Source organism: Coffea arabica, chromosome 2c, assembly GCF_036785885.1.
Source record: "Coffea arabica cultivar ET-39 chromosome 2c, Coffea Arabica ET-39 HiFi, whole genome shotgun sequence".
Taxonomy (NCBI): domain Eukaryota; kingdom Viridiplantae; phylum Streptophyta; class Magnoliopsida; order Gentianales; family Rubiaceae; genus Coffea; species Coffea arabica.
In genome coordinates, this window is record NC_092312.1 from 12,324,183 (window position 1) to 12,347,962 (window position 23,780).

At 35.8% G+C, this 23,780-nt stretch overlaps 2 protein-coding genes across 4 annotated transcripts; both read right to left on the minus strand.

Moving 5' to 3' along the window:
- Positions 1-31: 31 nt before the first annotated feature.
- LOC113726073 (homeobox-DDT domain protein RLT1) lies at positions 32-11,464 on the minus strand. 2 transcript variants are annotated; one of them, XM_027249581.2, is made up of 19 exons: positions 10,705-11,464; positions 9,785-10,225; positions 9,073-9,152; positions 7,999-8,292; positions 7,820-7,909; positions 7,537-7,701; positions 7,229-7,451; positions 6,894-6,994; positions 6,216-6,302; positions 5,901-6,053; positions 5,648-5,800; positions 4,978-5,187; positions 4,457-4,862; positions 4,161-4,336; positions 3,543-4,076; positions 2,123-2,749; positions 1,898-2,002; positions 1,183-1,446; positions 32-1,013 (listed from the first exon to the last, which is right to left on the minus strand). In XM_027249581.2, exons 1-19 carry the CDS (start codon positions 10,835-10,837, stop codon positions 264-266), a joined length of 4,992 nt encoding a protein of 1,663 aa, XP_027105382.2. In that variant the 5' UTR covers positions 10,838-11,464; the 3' UTR covers positions 32-263. The 2 variants fall into 2 exon arrangements, with proteins under 2 accessions (XP_027105382.2, XP_027105381.2); XM_027249580.2 differs by having other exon boundaries at positions 4,161-4,342.
- Positions 11,465-14,814: 3,350 nt separating this feature from the next.
- Positions 14,815-18,929, minus strand: LOC113726074 (triose phosphate/phosphate translocator, chloroplastic). Of its 2 annotated transcripts, none has more exons than XM_027249582.2 (12): positions 18,458-18,929; positions 18,294-18,359; positions 18,112-18,177; positions 17,875-17,953; positions 16,886-17,006; positions 16,679-16,774; positions 16,250-16,362; positions 16,059-16,136; positions 15,847-15,963; positions 15,624-15,723; positions 15,438-15,538; positions 14,815-15,165 (listed from the first exon to the last, which is right to left on the minus strand). In XM_027249582.2, exons 1-12 carry the CDS (start codon positions 18,745-18,747, stop codon positions 15,148-15,150), a joined length of 1,245 nt encoding a protein of 414 aa, XP_027105383.1. In that variant the 5' UTR covers positions 18,748-18,929; the 3' UTR covers positions 14,815-15,147. The 2 variants fall into 2 exon arrangements, with proteins under 2 accessions (XP_027105383.1, XP_071930517.1); XM_072074416.1 differs by having other exon boundaries at positions 18,453-18,570.
- Positions 18,930-23,780: the final 4,851 nt, after the last annotated feature.

A 23,780-nucleotide genomic window follows, 5' to 3' on the forward strand; every position in this document is an offset into this window, starting at 1 on the left:
AAGAAAAGCTAATGGGCTGGCCAAACACTCGGGTACTAATTAAACTTTAGTATTGATGTACGTTCTTGTAACCAGACCGACACTCTCGGTTAGATTTACTATTGCTTTACGGTTATACACAATAGAACAAAAAAAACCTAAATCTGCCCTCATCAAAGAATACAAAAGAATTTAAAAGAATGTGACCGAGGAGGACCTTTCTGATCTACAACCGTCCGTCAGACTGGCCACCTCCCTAATTGGGTCACCAAAATTTGTTAACCTCAATCACTGTAATCTCCAGACACCAAGGAGTCGGAGCCTTCATCATCAACATTATCGTCGCCCTGTCTATCAGAATCATAATCATTTATGCCTATATCTCCTTCACCATCTTCATCACCGCCATTATCATCCTCACTATCATCCCCCTCCTCGTCACTCATTTCCATCATTTCACTGTTTCTGTGAGGAGCAACAGTAAAACCAGCGTCCCATTTTCCGAAATCATATGTAGTTTCAGGTGCATTGTCATCCGAATCAACACCGTCATCCGTGCTGTTACTGTTGTCTTCTGTCTCTCCGACGTTTTTATTTACAACTCTCTCTGCACCAGCTGTGTGTCTTGGTAATCCTGACACAATTCTAATGCTGCCCCTATCACCTAAACGACCTGGCAACGTCTCCTCAGAGAATTTTTTCTCAGTCCTCCTCTTCCTAACAGTTCTGCGACCTCGTCCATGTTTGTGTCCATATGATCTCTCTCCCTGCTGCATTAGAGCCTCGGTCAATGTCCCACCATGTTTTAAACTTCGTCTTCCGGATTCCGATACAGATCCAGCAAATCCTTTCGGCCACCTTCCACGAGGACGACCACTTCCCCGCCCACGAATGACTTGCTTATAATCAGAGCTGCCAGATGCATTGCCTGTATAGTCCCAAGTTTCTTCTTTCAGCTGCTGTTTATCCCGCTTCGAATCCGTTGTTGGAACTTTTTGAGTATCCCCTGTATTTGAATATTTTGAGGGAACCTTCTGTGCGTCGACAAAACACTACAAAAAGTGAGTATACAAAAACTTCCAGCAAACCGAGAACAAACTCTGACAAAATACTGACATGAATAGTTCAAAACATGAGGTAGTCCAATGCTCAAAAGGTAAAATGTGGAGGACGCAGAAAAGATGCAAGGGAAGATAACTCAACTATCAAATTCTCCACTTTCTTTTCATCAGGAAGCTTGGGCTTCTCATGTTGACCGTGTAAAATTGAAGTGTCAAGCTCCAATAACCTGAGAGCCACAGCAGAAGTGGTTTGCGGTATCCAAGGAAGTTGAGAAACTGATCCACGATGAGCAAAATCATAGCCAGAAACTTTTGATGAGGCACAATAACACAACAACTCCTCTGTTGTCTCAAAACTTGATGATAAATAATCACGTTTTATGGCACCCTCAAATTGTGTCAGAATCTGCACAAAAGATGTACCCTTTCAGAAACCATATTTATCCCACAGGGAATTTAAAATACCAAGCTTCAAAACTAAACATGACATGCCATACTGGCACTGCAACTTGCTATTGGTTAAACAGAGTACTATACGATGAAACTGCAACAAGACATTCACCGAATTAATAGCATCCAGAACTGCACATTGAATGATTCCTGGTTCAGTAGAATATCAGGACCAAAGATGAAATCAATTTTCAAAAAATAACTACTTTTTCTGGACAAATTCCAGTATCACATTTATGGATCCATCTACAAAGTTAAAAAAATCTGAACTTGATCTTTCATCTTTTGCTTCCAGGAATTTTAGTAGAAAGAATAAAGCAGATTCAACACTTAGCAATTAGTCAGCCTTGTTTGACTAAGTCCTCAAGTAGTTTAGATGAAGTTCTCAGCGGAAAGTTTTCAACAACCTGTAAGAGATCATCAGTGCGTGATGCATTTAGAAGCTTTGCGGCCCAGATCTTCCTCAAGTCTCCTGTCCAAGAAGATTGAAGGGCATTGTGTGGAACAGAAGCCTAACATAAAGAACATCAAATTTTTAATGCAATAAGAAAGACCTGTAAAAGAGTCAATCAACAATGCAGAGACTAACAAGAGCAAATTTGTACATGTTAAGACACACTAATCATTCTCACCTCAAGGGAATTTAACAACACCTTGATCAACCGGATTCTGAGAGGATGAGAAGAATTTGAACCACCAAAATTCAATGGCTCAACTTTCACTTTTTCTTCATGAATTGTCTGTTCGACTAAGCCTTCTTTATTACCAACCTTACTGGTTGTATGGCAGGAATGGCCATGGCACTCTACATTCATGTAAGAATCAAAACAGAGGTGGCATGTTCCTAATAGCGGTGTGCACCTATTCTTTCCATAAGTCAAGGAACGCAAAACAGAGGAATTGAAGCATTCCCTCCACATCCAAATTTGAAAATCTTCATACCTTTTCAGTGCATTCTCTCTCTCTGTTTCATTTCTCCCTAACTCAATTTTGAATGAGGATGACGGTTCCAATGAATCGGAGTTCATACCACACACTGTACTACTTGGACTGTCAAGACCAGAATTACAACCTGGACTAGAACTTACTTCAGCAAGTTCATCTCCAGTTTTCATTCCTTCTTTCCCTTCAATACAATTAAATGACAAATTCTTCCGGACACGTTCACGGAAAGGAACCTCAATCTTCTGCAACATTATATGCAGATGAGATTCCCTAATGCCACGCATATCCAACGATGTGGATAGTGCATCAAACGCCTGCGTATATCAGACAAATGTAAAAGTCAATCAATGGAAAAATGCTTTGCCTAAGGTGGCCAATTGCATAGGTGCTTAAAACGTAATTAACATAACAAAATATTATTAACCTCTCGCCTTCTAAGAAACCAGTCTTACAATAACACAAACAAATTTTTTTCCCCTTTTTGGGTAGGTATAACACAAACAAATTGACACAAAGCATTTCTTCTTTATACGATCTTTCCCTTAAAACTTGTCCCTATTCAATTAAATGTCATCATTTATGCCTGTGAACATGCAATGTAATGTACCAAAATGCAGTCTCAAAATCTCAAATACTGCTTTACACACAACAGATGCCACTCTCCTTTGTGATAATTAACAGAAAGGCATTCGGATATTTTGACTTATTATCACCACCAGAGATAATCCCACAAAATTGAGAATAACAGAATTCATGAAAAACATACATCATATTTCCCTGTTTGGCAAATGCTAAATCGCATTGCAAACCCACCCACCCAGCACCCCCCAAGAATCTAAAGAAAAAGAAACAAAGAGTAACGTGTGGGAGAGAAGTATGAAAAGCAATAGACAGGAAAATGGAAACTTCAAGTCAGAAGGTAAAAGCCCCTTACAATCTAGTATGTGCAAAAGACAGAAAATAGAATTAGCAACCCACTCCGACCAAAAGCAACATAACAACCAAGAGATAAGAATCCAAATGCTGAATAAACAAACAAGTTGGAAACACATTTCCCCACTCAGGAAGAAGAAGCGGTGGGGAAGAAGAAAATAACATTAATCCTACCTCTTCAGAATCCAATAGCCTCCAAAAGCCATCAGGAGATTCCACAAAAATCCTACCAGAACCAGGATCATGGCTTGAAGGAGACGCAACAAATAGCCAATAACGGTTACGCCTTCTATCTGAGCCAAGAGGTAGGGACCTGTAAACATACATCTCTTCTGCTATATGTCCAATAAAAGCTTTCATCTGCATGCGTGACCTCTCTGCTGTGAAATTGTTTTGCTGGATTGAGTTACTAATCTGGGCAAAAGAAGCGTCATTGGTGAAAGAACTCTTTTCTATGGCAAGAGTGTCAACGTGATTATGAGCATTGTCCAACCCACCAGCAGGCTCATCCTTCTCCATGAGATCTAGTGATGCTTCACCATTTCTATTATCGACTAAACCTAATGGGCTTTGGCTGCCCTCCATGGCAGTAGCACCATAATTAGATTCACTAAACTTAGTTATAATCTCTTCTTTCATGCGCCTCTTATCCAACTGTGCTTCAGTCCACATCTGCTTCTTGATCGCATTGGCTGCATCCAGTCGATCCTGCAAGATTATCATCAGCCAACATTAACCTCATTTCTTTCTATGAAGCTGCTAAGGATATTACAAAATGGTCAGATATATGACCTCAAGGATTACACGGATAGAATTCCCTTCGTTTGCAATGCCAACCAAGATAACAAGAGCATTGAGGCGCTCCTCCACAGATAATTCAGAGTATTCTCCTTCAGTAAGTCCTTGAACCCATGGCTCCCCAGACCTACTTTCATCAATCTCAGCTGCCTGGTCAGAATTACTTGCTCCTGCAGCTTTATCAAAAACCAGTAGATCATCAATATACTTAGTGGAGAATCCATGTTAACCAACAGAGAATACAGGAATATTACAAAGCATCAACAAGTAAAATAACAAATCTCTATTACCATCAGAACCAAATTCATTTTCTACAGCGATGTCATCCGAAAGGTTATCCTTTCCATTCCCAGAGCAAGTTCCAGCTTCATTGCAACCCTCACCAATTTTGTTTGCCTCGGATGGAGTACCCAAATCATCAACTTCTGGACCCTCAGCCACATCACAATCAGAATCATCATCTCTTTCTTCATCCTCAGCGTTTTGCCCGGTTAAAACACCATTCACAAATCTCTGTATCTTCTCCCTTGCTGCTGAAATTATAGCCTCAGCATCAGCAGGGTCCTTCCTATAAGCAGGTCGCACATTATAGGTTGAAGGAGCAATTCTTTCAAAAAGTATTGGGTCCCTTGACAGGGCAACGGAAATAGATGCCTCCGGTGTCTTGCTTGTTGTTAGATCACGAAGTCCAGATTTCTTCACACACATCAACAAAAATAATAATAATCAGCACCAGGAGACAAGGGCAAACAGAATAGGAAAACTTCCATAGCCCCATGGCAACACTTTAACAGCTTTAACTAACGTTTACCTGAATCTTGTCTGCAAGCTCTAAAACATTCAATCCCTTGCTTCCCTCAAGGGCAAGCACATGGTAAGCAGCAAATTTCACCGTTCCAGGAGTTAACCGATGCCTAGATTTGCGCTGAAGGGAAAACCCTTTTTCTTGCATAATTGCAACAGCATTTTCAGCTGCTGATCCATTTCGAAGAGCAGAAACTATGTCCTCACAACCTTTGGTCTGTTCGGAGAAAGAATCACAGAAAAATCTATAATACAATCCCAGAATTCATTAAAAAGCCAAAAAAGAAATTATTTGTAGCATTTAATATGACCCTTCGTTTTCTTCTCTTGTCATTGGGGTGGGGTGGCAGGGGAAGCCTGAAATTAGTGTTATTTCAGTTATGGCTACTCTCTGATGGTCATACATGGGGATAGGAAGGAAGCAAACACCTATATGCAAATAATACAGTCAACTAAACCTTCTCAGTGATTTACAGCCACAAGGAACGGAATTTACATGAGTTACAGACATAATAATGGGGATTTACTCTGTACAAATTCACTGTCTTGAACAAAAACTCCAATCCCCAAAAAGGGCTCAATCGATTCAAAACAATCATCTTTGGAGCTTGAACATTATCTTTACATGCATGCAAAAACTGTATAATAACGATAACAGGTAAGTTGTGAAGACATACCTCACTGTCATTCAAGCCCCCACGTTCTGTACTCTTTTTCTTGAGTTGTGGACCAAATCCAGCTGAAAGTGCAAATTGCCGCAAAATTTCAGGCCACGTAAGTGGATTCAAGTGCTTCTGCCAAGTACGTATGTCAAAACCCCAAACATATGCCTGCTTTGTGGAGAATCAAAATGAGACTCATCATTACAAATAAATATTCAAAATTGAGCTCAAGAAAATGCAAAGTTTAAGTCTCTGCAGCAGTAATTACCCCTTCAACTATGTGGGGATGTCCGCCTTCAGGATTAACAGCACTATACTGATTTGTTCCAGGCCCACCAGACGGTGTTCTTACAACATCTTCGATATCTTTTATGATCATTCTCAAAAGAGCAATGTGTATCTCACCCAGCAGCCTTGAATCCTGGAAGCGTAAAAGCAACACGAATTTATGAACAGACTTTCCCTCCCAGTGAGATGGTTAATGACCCAAAAAAAAACACTTGAAAAGTAAAACCTGAGAGAATTTAAGAAATTATCGCTTAACCAGGATTGCCTGCAGAAAACCAAAGGATTCAAAACTCACATAATCATGTAAAGCCTGGATAAATTCATCAAGGGTAAAGGGCCAAAGTCCTAGAACATCAGCAAAAGTAATGCAGAATCTCCAAACCTGCAAAGGAAAACAAAACATTAAAACTCAAAATAAAGTGTGCTACAGTGAACCAAAGACGAGATCCGGTTCAACCTTTACATATCTGAATTCTTCCCAAATACATTAAAAGAAAAACCAAAATATATTGTAAAAAATGCAAATATTAAATGGCCTAGAGAATAGTCTCACACAACCCAGATAAAATATCTAAGCTAACAAACTCAATCTATAAAGCTTTCAAAGCTCAAAAATCTACAGCATGCATAATGTCATTGATACAATACCAGCTTGAGCCAAATACACAGATATGCAGTAATACTAGGAGAATCCAAGGACAACAGACATACAATTTCAGCAGCAGCAGCAACAAGAGTGACATCATCCAATTATGCTTGATATTTAAGTAAAATAATGATCAAGTAAATAACAAACAAACCAACAAATCCCAACACTAAAAAGAAACGCAAAAACATCAAATAAGGATCAGAAAGTACATAATTACTGAAAGGTCTAAGAACAAAACATCAAGCTAAAATATAAAAAATATGAATTTAGGATAAAATCCCAATCATCATAGAAGGTAAAGGAAAACCAGTCACCAACACACACCATGAGTAGTTTCCCCACATTGTCCTCTGAATCAATCCAAGGTCGAACAGCAAAAGGCTTCTTCAATTTCACAGACTCAGGAGGAAATTTACATAAAGATTCTGAAACATAAAAACATTTATCTCAGCAGGTAAAATTTTCAAATTAACAACCCAGAAATGATAAGTGAAGAAAATTTTAACAAAGAAACAGAAACAAGTCATAGAATTAGCAAAAGTACGACTACATTCATCCAGTTAAGCCAAGGACCTATTGTAAGATTTCTACTAAAAAATTCAGCAGAGAGTTGCAAGATAAAACAAATATCCCATGGGACTTGTTCCTAGGAGGCACACCTCGGAATGACTCAAGGCCTTGCAACGTGTCATAATCAAGAGATACTATCGAGGATAATCCTTTGCTACTAGCAGCCAACTCCATTAATTCTAACCGCTCATCCTCAATTAGCTCCAGAGACTCTTTAGCAATTCTACGGGCTGCTGCCCTCTCCATTGCAGCTTTTTGTCTTGCTGCTTCCTTCTCTCTCCGAAGCTCTTCTTTCTGCTTCTTCCTCTCAGCCTAAAGAACATAATAAAGAACAGATGTTGGTTTTTCTATGCCTAATGTCATAAAAAGCTAATCTGGAAAGCATAATAAAACTTACCCGCAAAAGTTCCTTCTGCATAAACTTCTCTCTTCGTTCCATCTCACGTTTCTCTTCACGCTGACATCTTTCCTCCTTCCTTTGCTGCTCTCTCATCATCCTCAGTTCTTCTTTCTTTCTTTCACGGTCTTGTTTTTCCATTTCCTTCTTCATTTGTTCCTCTCTCTTGAAGAAAGCAATAAGTCAATTTTAAATGAATTACTCCATTATTTATACCTAACTTCCATCGGATTCTAGTGGAAAATAGTTGAAAATATTATTTAAAAAATTTTAAATTTGAAACCTTTCTCCTTAAAAGATCTTGCTTCTCTAGCTCTTTCCTGATCCTTTTTTCCTGGGCTTGAACTTCCCGTTCAATTCTGGCTTCATCACCCTGCAAGGGGTTATCATGCATTAAAAGTGTCTAAAGCCTTGGTCAAACAAAAGTTCTAAAGACTATAAAATACATAAACTTTACAGTACCTTGCGCTTCCGCTCCATCTGCATAACATCTTCATTATTTGAAATGAAGGCATCATGCGTCGGAGGCGAAGGCAAATGTCCCTGCCTGCCTTGCTGAGACAAGATGCTAGCACTTGATGCCTGACCTTCCAGACCATAATCCCTAGACAAATGTCCATTTCCTTGCATTAATGGCAAGGTTTTGCCAGCTGGACCAGCAACTGGTGAATCATAGAGGTAAGGAGGGGCAACTTGTCCATAAGCATCAGATCTAATCTTAGGCTCAGCAGATTCTTGATGACTACTGGGTACAGCCTGCAACATAGCCAATTCCAAAATTAACCAGACACTAGTAGTAAATTTGCTTTGTTCAACAGAAATAAAATCTGCAAAAAAGAAGTACTTCCCTCCCAACACACACCCCCCCCCCCCCAAAAAAATCCCAACAAAAAAAAAAGAGGATCTAATAATGATAACAAAACTACCTATCAAAATCTATTTCAGGTTGGAAATCATAAACTATTACTACTATTACGCCAATTTTGCAACTCTTAGAACCCCCAAAAGTACACATCTGGAAAGCTCATCTCAAGATAACATGACTCAATGGTTAGTCATTATAGATAATGTAAAACTTGAGTGCTGTTGATTCTACAACTTCTAAATGTACTCAAATCCACAAATCTGTGGCTAACACTCACAGAGGTATGAAACTAGATCTTCATGTGCAATGAGTTGTTTAAGCAAGGTATTATCGCTGCTCAGTCAATAACTCACAAAATCCAGATTTTTCAAGTATGTAATTATTCTGACATATTTTCTCATAGATAAAGAGCAAAATCATTGTTATTGGTAATAGAATTAGCAATGTAAAAAAGAAATAGCCACACAAACCAAACTGAGAGAAAATTTCTGAAAATAATGTGTTGAGAAGCAATCACGAAAGAGGAAACATTTGAGTCAATCAAGATCTACCACAAGTTCGAAATTTTTGTACAGAAGAGTGGAGAACCACATGAAATTCAGGTTTAATTGCAAATGCAATATGGAATTTGCAAAATAAAAGTTTCGAATAAAATGAAAGAGAGAACAAACTTTGATTTGCTTCGTGTCATATGACCCATATGGCTTGTTATCATAAGAATGCCTGTACCGCTCCCGATGCTCAGCTGTCACTGGTCCACATGTGACATCACAAGTTAGTATAACATGTTACAAACTGAAACTCAAGAAGCAAAGAATCTATCTTCCAAGTTATGCAACCCTCGCTGAGCAGTTTTAAATAATGAAGCATATTTTTCCCCCCCCAGATCGTACATATAATGGCCAGATGGAGACAAATATGCAGAGAAGCTTTGCACAAATTTATGCCACAGAGACACTCACAAATATATGGGCCAGCATCTTGCAATGCAATGTGTTACATTGTTTTCATTTAGCAGTATATCCATAACTTTTATAACAATAGATCCTTGGATGCCACCTCAAAGGAGAAATTTTTGGCTTTTCTTTAATACCTTGTGGATATGTGTGCATCATCTTATTCCCATTTTCAGATATACATATATACATATACATACAACCAACCATAAACATATGCAAAAATGCAGAACAAACATTGAGGCCAACCAATTCAGGAAACAAATCCCCAAAGTATTGACAGACTTGACAACTGCAGCATAATCAAACCCACTGAAAAATGTCAGGCCTAATTGTTCCAATCAAAACCACATGCATATAAGGCTCCGTGTCCTTGCAAAATACTACATATCAGCAAGTCACACCAAAAATGCATAAGGATTCATACCAATGGGTGCCCCAAAGGCACCAGGAGGCAATTCATCAAACTCCACGCCAAGAATTGGGCCATCTTCCCGTAATGGTTCTCCCAATTGTGCCTCTACACAAGCAATTACCCTGCGCTCCAATACAGTCCTAGGTGATTCAAAATATCTTATTGGCACCATTGGCATTTCATCCCCATTATCAAATTCGCTGGATCCTGACCCCGAACTTGACAAATGCTCACTACCGGGCTCAGCTATCATCATTTCATCCCGAGGTGAGTCCATCAAACCCCTTTTCCCAACTGAACCAGCGGCAGATCGCGGTTTCATTGCTGCCATTCCTGCTGCCTCCTTCTTGTCTTTCAATCTCCTGTGACAAAACCACATTTGCAACTGCCTGTCTGTTAAACCCAGCTTTTCCATTAGCACTGCTCTCGTCGCCTCTGATGGGTAAGTCTCATCTGCAGAGGCCAACAAATATAAGCAGCAAGCAACACCAATCCACAATTACAGAGTACAGCATCTATCCACTAACACCATAATTATACACCTCCCAACGCAAAGCAATTTCAAAATCCACCCCGAAGTTGACACACCTAAACACTCAATTTCAGAGCAAAGTACAAGTAACACGCTTAGAAACCAGAATTACCGTTCACTTCACAAAAAATTAGAAAATCTGAAAACTAAATCCACAAATTCACAGACACTCGATGAAGAAAAAGCAACCTTTATACACCTAGAGACACATAAACACCAACGCTGGCATCTGTTCCTACGCATAACCATAATTACTACTACATAGATATCAAGAAATTTAACAACATTAACAACAAATCAAAGAAAAAAAAATTGAAGAATCAAAATCAAAGAAAAAAACACATTCAAACAAAAGGAAAATTGCAAAATTTCTGGAAACAAATAAACAAAAGAAACATACTTTCATAGGTTTTCTCGAGGACTTCCAATTGAAAAGGGGTCTTCATCTGACGTTTAGGCTTCTTCTGCCCCTCGGATGGACTCTGATTCAAATTCCTAATACTATTACCCTCTCCATCGGAACCCGCATCCATTGCCGCTCAACCAAAAAGAAACAAAACCCTAGAAATCAATCGGCCGTCTCCTCCAAAAAAAAAAAAAAAAACTAGGGCTAATCCTAATCCTAATTCTTTATCCTTCTAAACAAAAATCTATACTTTTCTTGCTCTCTGAATCTAACAAGAGAGCGAAGGAAACAGGAAGAAGAAATCAGGGCGGAAATCAACCGAACCCATGAGATTGGGATGCATAAATATGGCAAGGATAACAACAACAAGAATAAAAATAAAAATTGCAAAATTGAAAAATAATCAAAACGGCAGGAATAATATAAGGATAGAGATAGAAACAGGGACGGGTGGGATTGCGGAGAATAAAGAGAGAGAAACAACAAACGAAGATAATTATGAGCGAAGAATGAGATTGAAGAAAGAAAGAATATTACTACTCCTCCTTCTACTACTACTCCTTCTACTGCTTCTAATAATAAAAAAGTAAAATCACAATCAATACTAAAAAGAGAAGAGGAATAGTAATAGTTGAAGAAGGTATCGTTAACGTTGTAGGCATAGTTGTTGGTTCTAACGTTGTCTAGAACAAATTCCATTGCGTTATTTTGGGGGGGTTTTTAATTTCCAACTCAACTCGGTGGTGTTTTTTTTCCCTTTTCTTTTTATTGATGCGTGGGAAAGTTTTAACTTGGGATTGATTTTGGGTTTGGGGGGTTTTCTTAATTTGTTACTAGTATTTTTGGTAGTTTGCGTCTCGAACAATGCAAGCAAGAAGCGGCAAATAAGAAGGGCGCTGTGGTGTTTTTCTTTTTTCTTTTTTTTTTTTTTTGCTGTAAAATTAATTTTGATTGAATTGATTTGATTTGATTCATGTGGGGGGGGGGGCGCGGGGGGTTTGTCAGCGGGTGTTTTGGTTTTGGATTTTTTTATTTTTATTTTTTTTGCTTTTAGTTAATTTTTGGGGAATTTTTTTTTGTTGGGTGTGATGAGAAAATGGGAAAAGCTTTAAATATGTTTATTTTTTTTCTGGGTTTTTTGGTACTTTTGAGTTTCTTATTTTGACTTGCGTGATCTTTCGTTTCTTGGCGTCGAATCTGTTTTTAGTGGAAACGATCTGATTGAAGGGTGTGTGGTTTTTGTTTAAGTGGGCTCCACTCCCTTTTGGGCTGCCCTTGACTCAGTCCTGATCGGGCTGGTTCGATTGACCCCAAATTGGGCTTCAATTGACCCTCCTGTTTTATGATGCTTTATTTGGTGTGCATTTTTCTTGTTTTTTTTTTTTATAAAAAAAATTACTATAACGATTTAATATATTTGAAGTAAAAAGGTGATTGAAAAATATGTTCACGAAAAATATATTCTAAGCTTAGTAACTGTTGGATAGTTTATCATTTATACAAATTTATTTGTTTGTATCATAAATACATTTTCAATTATTTTTTTATTCCAAATACATCACTAAAAAAAAATGATACAGTATTTTCTATCAAAAAATTATCCCAAATAATCTCTTTTCCGAACACACTCCTGGATACTTGAAATGCTTGTCCCACAAAAGTCTTTTGCAAAAATTTTCTTGAAAATGTAACAAAATTCATCTGTTACGAGGAGTCTGACCGTGTTGACCTTTAGAAGATGTCTACACAAAATTAATTTGAGGTGATATTTTTGGGACCATTGAGGTTATTTTTATAGGCATAACAAATGTCAATCGACGTCAATGTGACTTTTTCATCAACAAATTCAATACTGAATTTCCTGGTGAGTTCCTTTTTCTACGGAGGCAGTCGAAGGATGAAGATGTGGAAGATTAATAATCAAGCAATTGGGATTCAGGACCAACACTCATTCAGAGGCAGAAAATAACTAGTATAATAATTTACTCATTCAGAGGCAGAAAATAATTTATGCAATTCTCTAAAACATTTTACGAGAACATGTACTGTATCATGTGTCATTACGGAAGAGTTCTTCCTGCATGATTAGGGTATGCTTCATATTCATTTGTTAGAATTATTACAAATAAAAAATCTGGCCCACCCATTTTAATTTCCAAATCCTTATACTATATAAGAATGAGTTTCGGACTTGAATTTCAACCGCAAGGATGGGGCTTTTTTGAAAATGTGTGAGTGTTTGAAGTGCAATTAGAGTATTGAATATGAGTCATTATAACTAATTTAGTTTTGTTGTAATTACTTGGATGTCCTTTTAAACATTTAAAACTAGGGGTAAGTTTGATATGTGACATTGTTTGATATCCGATTAAATATTGGATACAACTGAATTCAGCTTGTGTTTTAGTGAAATTACATAAAAGCCCTTCTAATCATTTAATTGTATTAAGTCTTTTAATTTCTTAAAGTCTTTCTCATGCAAAGTTATGATATATAAATGTTAAGACACAATTAATGTCAATTAGTAGAGAAGTTTGGTTTTTTGACCGTTATCATAGATGTTAATTCAGATGTTGTTACATTGGCTATTCTTCTTCCCTATTTTGCAACACCTTTTTCAATGGATATGTTTTCTTTAATCAATTTACTTTTTGGTTGTAAAAAAACTGTAATATTGCAAGTTGTATGTGCAATAATTTTTTAGTATTTTAATTCAATTGCCCATGTTAAACAAGCTTGATAAGGAAGAGACCACATTTGTTAATTGTTATTTATGGTTTAAAATAAGTTTATCATCATAAATTTTCCCATTTATAGATTACATCTACTTCTTTTGTTGTTTTAACTATTAGTTAGGATAATTTTCAAATCGTTTGCTACTTTATTGACTATTCCATTTAGACAATTTTTCACTTCATCTGATTTGCCAATATGTTTAACTATCTACTTAAAGTTATTTGGCTACAAATCTAAAGCATGTACCTCATTACTTTTAATTATTTTTTTTAAATTGAGTGGATTGAGATGCTTTAGTACTTTTTTGACGTAATTATTCCTCTAAATTATCATGTTAGTTGTCGTATATCTTTGTAACTAACACAAAACTGATATTTCGTGATTATAACCCCTATCGAGAAAGAGATGCTTTGCTATATATCCTAAATCATACAATAAATTATAATTAATTGCTTGCTCAATGTGAAAGCCTCATGATCATAAGAACCGAAATTCTACTAGCAATGATTTTTTCAAGTATGCTAATTGTTCAAATCTCACTTATATGATAAGATAATGTGGTGAATTGCCCTCATAGCGAGATCAAATTCAAACTAAATAACAAATTTTAATATCCCTAAAGTGCATGAGCAGATATAAATAGGTCTTTTATTATACTAGGTTAGATGCAAAGTAGTTGATCGTATCTTATAATTATGTTTTATTGCATATTATATTTTTTTAACTCAAAATGTAACTTATGATTTTTTAAATTTAATATCACATAATAAAATTATCATACTTCAATTCTTATACTAGAAAACGCCAAATAATTATTATTAACCATCTTTAATTATAGGCATTAAACTCCCACGCGTGTGCTTTTCCCCCTAGTTCATACCTATATAATGGTAAGTAGTAATTGCATGGGCAATTACATGCCGATTAAGGCTCAACATATTGAAGAGTTAGTACTGAACTAAGCAGAAGATCAAAGTTTATCAGAAGCTAATTGATTTGATTCATGTGGGAGTTTTGCGAGTGCATGCTTTGGTTTTTGGTTTTTAACTATTTTTGGTGATTTGTTTTTTGGGGAATTTTGGCTTCTATGACATGAGAATGGGAAATTTTGAGAAACTTCCAAAAAAAAAAATTTTTGTACATATCTCAATTTCATTTTTTTTGGCTTATGAGATTTGTTTCTTCACATTTCAAAGCAATTTCTTGACCCCCTGTTGTCCTTTTTAGCATCCAAAGTCTATCCATGGTTGAAACAAGCACCATTAATTTAGGCAAGCTCCACTCTGGGAATTTTTGTGAAAAAATATAGTACAACACTTTTTTTTAGGATGCAAAGTCTATGAGTTAAAACAATAGTTGAGATCCGCATGAAAGGAATATTCTTCAAATGCCCATATAGTTCTTTCGTAGAAAAGAAGGCCTTGTACAAAATAGAACTCTATTAACATACAAATTCTGGCTTCCTTTCCGAGCTTGTCATCATAAGAGTTGGTAACAAGAGACAAAACGCATTATTCCCAGGTGATATCAAGTCAGCAATTGTCTGAACTCTAGATAAAAGATAATTGATTGGAAAACTAACTACGAACGATTGATGATTTCAGCTTTAGCAGTTTAGGTGAAAGAAGAAAATTATTCTACACCATCTTTTCTCCCATCTCCACATTCTTTGCTCCGCCGCTCCCTTTATGCCCGCTGCCCTCAAGCTGCTTTTCCTTTCTGAACATTGCAAACAACGAATAAGCATAGATAAACAATTATGTGCTTCCAGTAACCTTATTTTGTTCATATTCTGTAACAACAAAAAAAATTTATTTTCTGACTCAATCATTGTCTCTCGTATTGACCTTGGAATCATGAACGACCAAAGTTGTGAACTAAAAGATATATCAAAAGTTGTGCCAGTAGGAAATCAATCTGCACTTTCTAGCATGTATGCACGTATGTTCATCCTACTGATGCCTATGTTTGAATGGTACTGTTGGACTCACTCGTTTCTCTTCTTCCATCTGGGCCTTAATGTAGGAGTAAATCGCAACTCCAGTAATTGCAATTACAGTTCCAATACCAGTTTGTGTGGAAATCTTGTTACCTGCATTTACCCATCAAAGTTAAGTTTTGGCCATGACATTTACTTAAGAGGATCAAGTAAGGCCAAATTTGTGCTTATAAATTACCAAAGACCAAGATTGTGAAACCAATCACAAATACACGTTTCAACACATTTCCAACTGCATGAGTGAGCGGTGCCACTCTCTCAAGGGTATTTGTTGCTATCTGGAAGTGAAAAAGAAAACCAAACAGTTATTCCTCATCAGAGAAAGGATAATCGTAATACAGAGCAGAAAATCAATGGTTTGCTACTTGCTAGCTTGGACAGCCCAAAATCAGAATTTATACCTGATTGTATAGGTGGTAAAACATTCCCACCCAAAAGAGATCTGAGATGAACTTTGTCAGTCCCACTTTGGCAATTGCATCACTAAACCCAGTCTTAACCAGCGTAGGCCCCTCAAGCTGTTAACAATATAACAGGGTGAAGGGGAGCAAGAAAAGGGGTATATATGATGAAACAAATGCTTCCATTATTCTCTAGTTATAGATGAACTCACGATTATGGCTGGTGGTATGCAGCAAATAAGCGCAATGATGGAAATGTAGGCATACAAATTAGTACTGTCCATATCAGTCTGCAAAAAATGAAGCAGTTCTTATCAAACAACCCCAAGAAAAGAACACTAATTGGCTTCCTGCTTTACGAGCAAGTTGCCGTCTAAATTAGAGGCATAGCAAGAAACACAACCATAGCTTTCTTCGAATATATGCTCCTGTAGGTGAAGGAAATGTTAGAAATCATAGCACTGATGAACCCAGTCCAGTTGAAAGACAGCTCAGTCAGTGATGCCATTGACACACCTGCACCAAACCATAACTTAGATTTCAAGTGATAAGAAAAAGTTGCATAGCTCTAACCTCATATCTTTGAATATTCCAAGTCAAGAGACGGAACAAATTAAAGATTCTAAGGACAATATGATCCATTCCTAACCCATTTCAGAGACTTTAGTACTCTCTACTGAATCCATTTGCCTTAGTGTAATCTGTAACATTGACTTGGTTGGGAAAGAAGTGATAGTTGACCATTAAACAGGTTCAATGACCAGAACAACTCACACTAAACATCTGGCTTCCAAAGCACAGAATGACCATTCAAGTCAAGAGCAGGGCTTACCAAGGACAACTGGAGCCAATGACAGCCACAGCGTTAAGGGTATCTGTTGCCCAAGTACAAACTGAGAAGCAGCAGCATTGAAGAAAGGCTCAAGTGCTAAGACAAAATAAAACAAAACCGACAAAAAGAGATCAAAACAAAGAAATTCATTCAAGAAACAACTGAAAATCCCATGTAATATAATATGTGTTTAATATTAAATATCACCTTTAATGGTATGGGTAAAGGAGACAGCAACTGCTGCAAATGAAACATTGCTCGTTATGTGGCCTATTGCATGACAAATAGCAACAGGAATGAGGAGCTTCAGGAGGTTCGAGTCAATAGGCTGCAAGCACAGTGCAATACTTAATTATGAGAAAATTTGGAAGCAAAATTTACATTAAATTTATCTTCAATCAGTGGCAGCAAGTGTTCCATAATAAAAAATTTGAATGGAGATTGTGATAATACAACCATCCATAAACATGATCAAACAGTGCAAGATGGAAGCAGATTAATGAACATATGATCAAACAGTGCAAGATGGAATACAAATTGTGAATGCATTCAATTATTTTTGTTCCTGATAGGCTATCAAGAGAAAATAGCATCTTCTGTGGCATAGTTCTTAAACAAGTAGTTACTAGTTAGAGACACCAATATATCAATTCAATCCGTAGTCTAGCTAATTATGCCAATAAGAGTTAATTGGTTAAAGGACAAATTTTGATGCATTAACGAAACTCTATTTTAGTTTACACTTATCAACGTGAACCCAAAGATAAAATTTAAAACAAAAGACATGGGTAACGAGGACTTGTTTCCCATAAAAAAAATACGAAAACAACTAGAAATACCAAGAAATCACAGTAATTAAGGTTATAATCACAAATTCAATGAAATATACAAATATTATTGCTACTGTCAAAAAAATTACGAACCATATTACGTTCTTTCTATGAATATTTACATAAAGTGAGTAAAAAAGAGAGAACTTTCTTGAAAATGAGGACCAGTATGAATTTGTGAGCGACCCCGGATATTAAAATTTTTTTTTTTTAAAAACAAGAGTAACTAACAGAAAGAGACCATAGACTAAATTTTTCAATGCCATTTATAGTACGACAATATCAAAAAAATTAAATCAAGTTACTGGCAACAATTAATTTTTTTCTGGTCATAAATCAAAAACTTTAAACGGGTGGATCACTTACAGCTCTCTTAGGAAGTCCCACGCCCCAGCTCACCAAGCAGTACACCACCCCAACAAACAAATGTATAACCGAGACGAAACTGGTTAATTAAAAAATGTTAATGCCCAAATTAAATTTTTTTTAAAAAAAAAAAAAGAAGAAGAAAAGAAAAGAAATAAAGAACTGCTAGATCAATTAAATTATGCAGAAAGTAACTATTGAATAACAAAGTAATTCAAGCTACAAAATACTACGTACTAAGGATAAGGGAAGTAATTGTAGATCTTCTTGTTGAGAATATTGAATATCACGTTGAGGAGATACCTACAAAAGTCGAGGACAATTAAGCCATTTCACCAGGAGCAGTTGACAGTTAAAAAAATCACGGGCAGTTAGTTAAACATGCGCGGGCACTCCCGGCGCACGTTAGAGTAGCATACCACATGAAGAAGAAAAAACCGGTGACAAGAGCCGGGTATTTCTGCAAGAATCCCACCTTAGCTTCCCTGTAGGCGGTAAAATCGGGTCAGAATAGAAGCAACTGGACGCAATTCGGGTCGGGTTAACGGGTTTGGGGAAATATTATTAGGACAACGGACCTCACCCGCCGGAATCGCTGCCCTCGGCCGGAGAAGAAGCAGCAGTGCGACAAGGACGGAGGAGAGTCTCCCGTTTTGTCACCGGAGATAGTGCCGTCGCCGGCGAAGCTTCGAACAGAATACCTGGGCGGAGTTGTCTTCCCCAAACTAAGTTCCCGCCATCTGCAACTGCTCCGGTGGTGGGTCGAGTAGTGGGGAAGCAGGCGGCGACGGGGGAGGTAGTGGTGGTGGTGAGCCTCCGCAGCCGTGGAAGGCCGTGAATTGTGGTGGAGCCGGAGAGTACGCGAGACTCCATAACGTTTACAGTGAGAAAGAAAGAAAGAAAGAGAATGTATCCTTGTTGTCGAGTGATGGAAGATGATTAATGAGAGTTTTTTGTGAGTTGAAGTGTGTAAGGAGGGGCGGGGTCTAACATGCGCCGATGGGGTGCTATTTCGCGCGGGGAGAAGATGGAAGATGAGCGACACTTAAGTGGTTGCGGTCAGGTGACGAATGAGCGGTCCTCATAATTTGGATTTTCTCTTGGGCTTCAAAATTAAAATAGAATATTACTACAATAACAGCTGTCTTATTTTTATTGCTGTTTAAAGAACTTTTTTTTTCTATATATTAATAAAGTAGCCGGCTGCAGTTGTTTTTTAAAATCAATTGATTCTTTACGAGTACTTTTCTTTATTTAAAGGATTACCCTATAATTTTTAGACTTGTGCTATACTAGTACCATTTGTATGCCTTTAGAGTTTTTTCAATGACTGTCAATTGAACACTTGTTATTGTATTTAGTTCGCGTAAAGTTATTATATGAATGCATAGACTCAAATTCATTGTCTAGAATAGTATTTAAGCACTTTCCCTGTTTATTCAAAAAAAATTTCATAAGACTAAAAGCTTGAGACTTCTCTAAATGAGTAGCTATTTGGTACAAGTGAGAAGTTAAACCCTTCTTTTATTACTCTTTACTTCAAGATTTTTGATTTTTTTTACCTGAAAATAAAGTTGTTATTTTCTCCCACATTACCATCTATTACAGAGACAAATGTATTTGGTTTAACGAATTATTGGAAGGACAATTTTAGACTACAAATTTAGGAGCTGATTGTGAAAAGTGAATGTCATTATAGTCTGATGATGCTTTAGCAAGCTAAATAAATACACTTTGTCTTATACTTGTTCTATTTTTCATGACCACATTTTTCAATTATTTTTCTATCTCACATGTATTAAATTGTTACAGTACATTTTTCTATAAAAATTTCAAAATATAGCAATTCAAACTAGACCAATTTTATTGGCATAATCTTGTATAAGAAAGATACTCAATGAGCTCTAAATGTAGTATAAGAATTGAAGTATAACAATTTTATTATGTGATATTAAACAGAAAAATCATAAGTTACATATTAAGTTAAAAAGTATAATATGCAATGAAACAGAATTATAAGATACAACCAACTACTTTGCATCTAATCTAATAAAATAAAAAACTTACTTATATGTGCTCATGCACTTTATGGATATTAAAATATATTGTTTAGTTTGAATTTGATCTTGATATATGGGCAATCCACTACATTATCTTGTCATATAAGTGAGATTTGAACAATTAGCATACTTGAAGAAAATCATTGCTAGTGGAATTTCGCTTCTTGCAAATCAAATTATTGAATTTATATTGATTTCAAGGACATATCATTACGAGACCTCCACATTGACCAATCAATCAATAATGATTTATTGTATAATTTATAATATACATTAATTGTGTCTTAATATTTATATATCATAAGTTTGCAAATAACTAATGAGAAAGGCTTTAGAAAATTAAGAGACTTTGATGTTAATACAATTAAATGATTAGAAGGGCTTTTATGTAATTTCACTAAAATACAAGTTGAATTTAGTTGTACCCAATGTTCAATTGGGCATTGAACGCTGGCATGTGTCAAATTTGCCCATAGGTTTAAATATCTAAAAGGACATCTAAGTAATTACAACAAAACTAAATTAGCGATAATGACTTGTATTCAATGCTCTAATTGCACTTCAAATACTCCCATATTCCCAAAATAGCCACACCCTTGCGGTTGAAATTCAAAGAACATCTTTGCCTTAAACTCATTCTTATATAGTATAAGAAAATATGCATAATTTGGTAAAAATCATTGTATTTTTCAAACAATCCTACTTAAAACTCAAGAAACATATGTGGTGATTTAGCTTTCTAAATTTAGTCAGAATGCAAGTGGTGGTCGATGATTTAGGAATATATCTTTCATACAAAGTTAAAAATAAAAAAAAATACCGAGCAATAAATCTTTAAGGGGATAATTTCACAAATCTCCCCTGAGATATATGACAATTGCGGATAGTATCACCACGTTTAAAAAATTACACCTACCTCCCTTCATGATGTAAGATGACAAAAGTAACTTAATGACTTACTCAAATTAACACGTCTATGAAGTGATGCAATATTAAAAATAAAGTTAACAAATTGTTAAGAGAGAGAGAGAGAGAGAGAGAGAGAGAAAATAAAGAAGAGCAAGAGTGATAGATCCTTTCTTGTTCTAACCACTCAAATCACCTAAATCCAATATTACATAATATTGCATTAATTTGGAAAAGAATTGTAAATTCCTACAAAATTGGGGTTACTTACTCAATTGGTACACAATATATTTTTTGGTTCAACCATGTGAATGTTTTTTTCATCTAAAGGAAGAGATATGAATTTCATAGATAATTTTCTTAAAGTATGTAGCAATATATCAAGTTCAAAATTACACAAGAATTTTATTTATAAGGGGAAAAATTGCCTAAGGCCTATATAGGATTATCAATGAGGATATTTTGCTTACATCAGCAAAGTTAACCCAACCTATTTTTTAAGGGAGGTTTATTTGATATTTTATATCTAGAGGGTACTCTCTGTAATCTTTGTAAACCATAGGGGAGGTTTGTGAAATTATCCCATCTGTAAGAGATCGAGGGTATCAAATGGCCGTCCACAAGAGAGACGAATAATTGAAGGCATGGCCTAAAGTGTACATGCTTGGTTTATACAAAAAAATGACGAAATAGGAAGAGTAAAAGCTTGGACTTTCATTTCATGAATTTGCAAATTGAAATGAACGAGTAGGAGATTGGGTTAAGAACCAACAACTCTAGTGGCTATCAAAAAAGTTTTAAAACCCTACTTGAGTGTAGATCAAATGATCAAATTTCTTGACCTGAATTTTTTTGGAGATTTGGTCAGCATGTGCATAGGCACTCATTTGCATCGGTGATAGTTCAATTCCCTTTAGGACTGTTAATAAGGTCAGATCAGCCCGAATTCGGCTCGAGAAAGAGCTTGATGAACTCGATCTTTTAGTGAGTTAGTCTGAGTTTGAATCTAAAAAATAGGTCCGAATTAAATATGAGTCGAGCTTGAATCTCATTAGGTTCAAACCCGATATAGGTTCGACATTTAAATTACCTATATATATATAATGATATATATAATATTTATATTTTGATATTATATATAATTATATATCCAAATATATTATTACTAAATACTAAATATATACATATTATAAAATACAAAAAAACATTTCAAAACTCTTCTACTAGCTTTCTTAATAGTCAATATTGGTAATACATAACTAAACCTTTAACTTTTTTTATTAGTTAAATACATTGTTGTATTTGCATAATATTTGTTGATTTTTTTTTTGTCTAAAAATATAAATTATCAAACATATTTCGATTCAAGTCATAAAGTTAAGAAGAACTTCTAATATTTGAAGATTTATTAACTTATGATTGCATTTGTTATTACTATTTTTCATGTATTTTAAAAGAATTAGATATAAATATTATTGAAAAATACTTGATTTACATACTTTTTAAAACCTATTACTTGTTCATGTTTAGTTTTGTTTTGTAGTCTTGTGAATGTTAAATTAGTCATACAACTCAATAGTTATAGTAATTACATTAAGAAAATTGAGGAGTAAGAAGTGAATTTGGGCTAAACCCGAATAAGGTTCAAAATCCGAATATTTTGTGTGTTAAGTATGATTATTACATTTATTAACCTGAATCTGATGGCTTGAAATCCGAAAGTGTTACAAATTAAATGAGTTAAGTATGAACTTACGAAAGGCCGACTCATATGGGCTGATTGATAGGTCTAATTCCCTTCAAGTTCTTTTTGAATACATCTGTTTGGATCAGTGGTGGTTCAATTTTTTTCAATTTTTTTTTGAACTTTTTCAGGTCCCTCCTCTCCTAGTATAGAGTAGGAATGGGTCTAAAATAAATTCTAGCATGTTCGGAAAAAAAAAAAAAAAAAGAGAGAGAGAGTCGGAGATTGGGTTGAGGAGCTGGTTTTGGATTGTGGAGGGACCTTATCTTATCCTCAACCAAGAGCGAGAGGTTTGTATGGGAGGCCTCGTCCTGTCCAATCCTTTTTTAGCTCCCATTTTCAGCACCCTTATCAACACCTCCTCAAATTTTCCCCTTGGAATTGGAATTGTGATGCCCCACAACGCTCGCCGGTCACCATTAGCTGGGATGATGAAATTGTTCAGACTAGACTTTGTTAACAAAAGGAAATGGCTACTTCACGAACTAGTTCATGAAAATTCACCATTAGGACTACAGACCTGATTTTTTTTAAAAAAAATTTTCTGCGCGCCATTATCAATCTAATTGTTAGACACAGATTCGAAATGTGAATCTGACAGCGAGAAGGACTTTAAAAATCTCATTTGATCGTTGGTCCAACTCCAGTGATTATAAATTTGAAATACTTATTTCACAAGAGTTTGATATGTGAGGATAAGAAAACTGATTTTACAAGAGTTTCTGTTTTTTTTTTTTTAGCGCAAAGAACTATATCTATTTTCTTGTTTAGATCTAAATGGTTAGGAAAAAGTCCTTGTCTTTTTTTTATGTCATGTATTTCCTCCGAATACAGGCTTGCATCTACATTGATCTGGTCCATGAATTTGGTATCTTGTCAGATTTCTCTCGTTCAGCATTTACTGGATAAGATTTTGTGAGCCTCTCTTAGATTTTTCTTGACGTGATTTCCTATATTATAGACCACATGCTTATTGTCTTAACCTGTCAATATCTGATCGAGCTATATATGCGGTGCATTCCGATTAACTTGAGATCCTCGGTGACATGTTTTCTATGCCAATCCAATGTCACCAATAGTATTGTGCCAAGTGTCATGTTATTATTTACCCTTGTGTTAAATCAAGCCAAATTAAATTATTAGAAAATTAAAATGTAAATAATAACATGACACTTGGTACAACATTATTGGTGGCA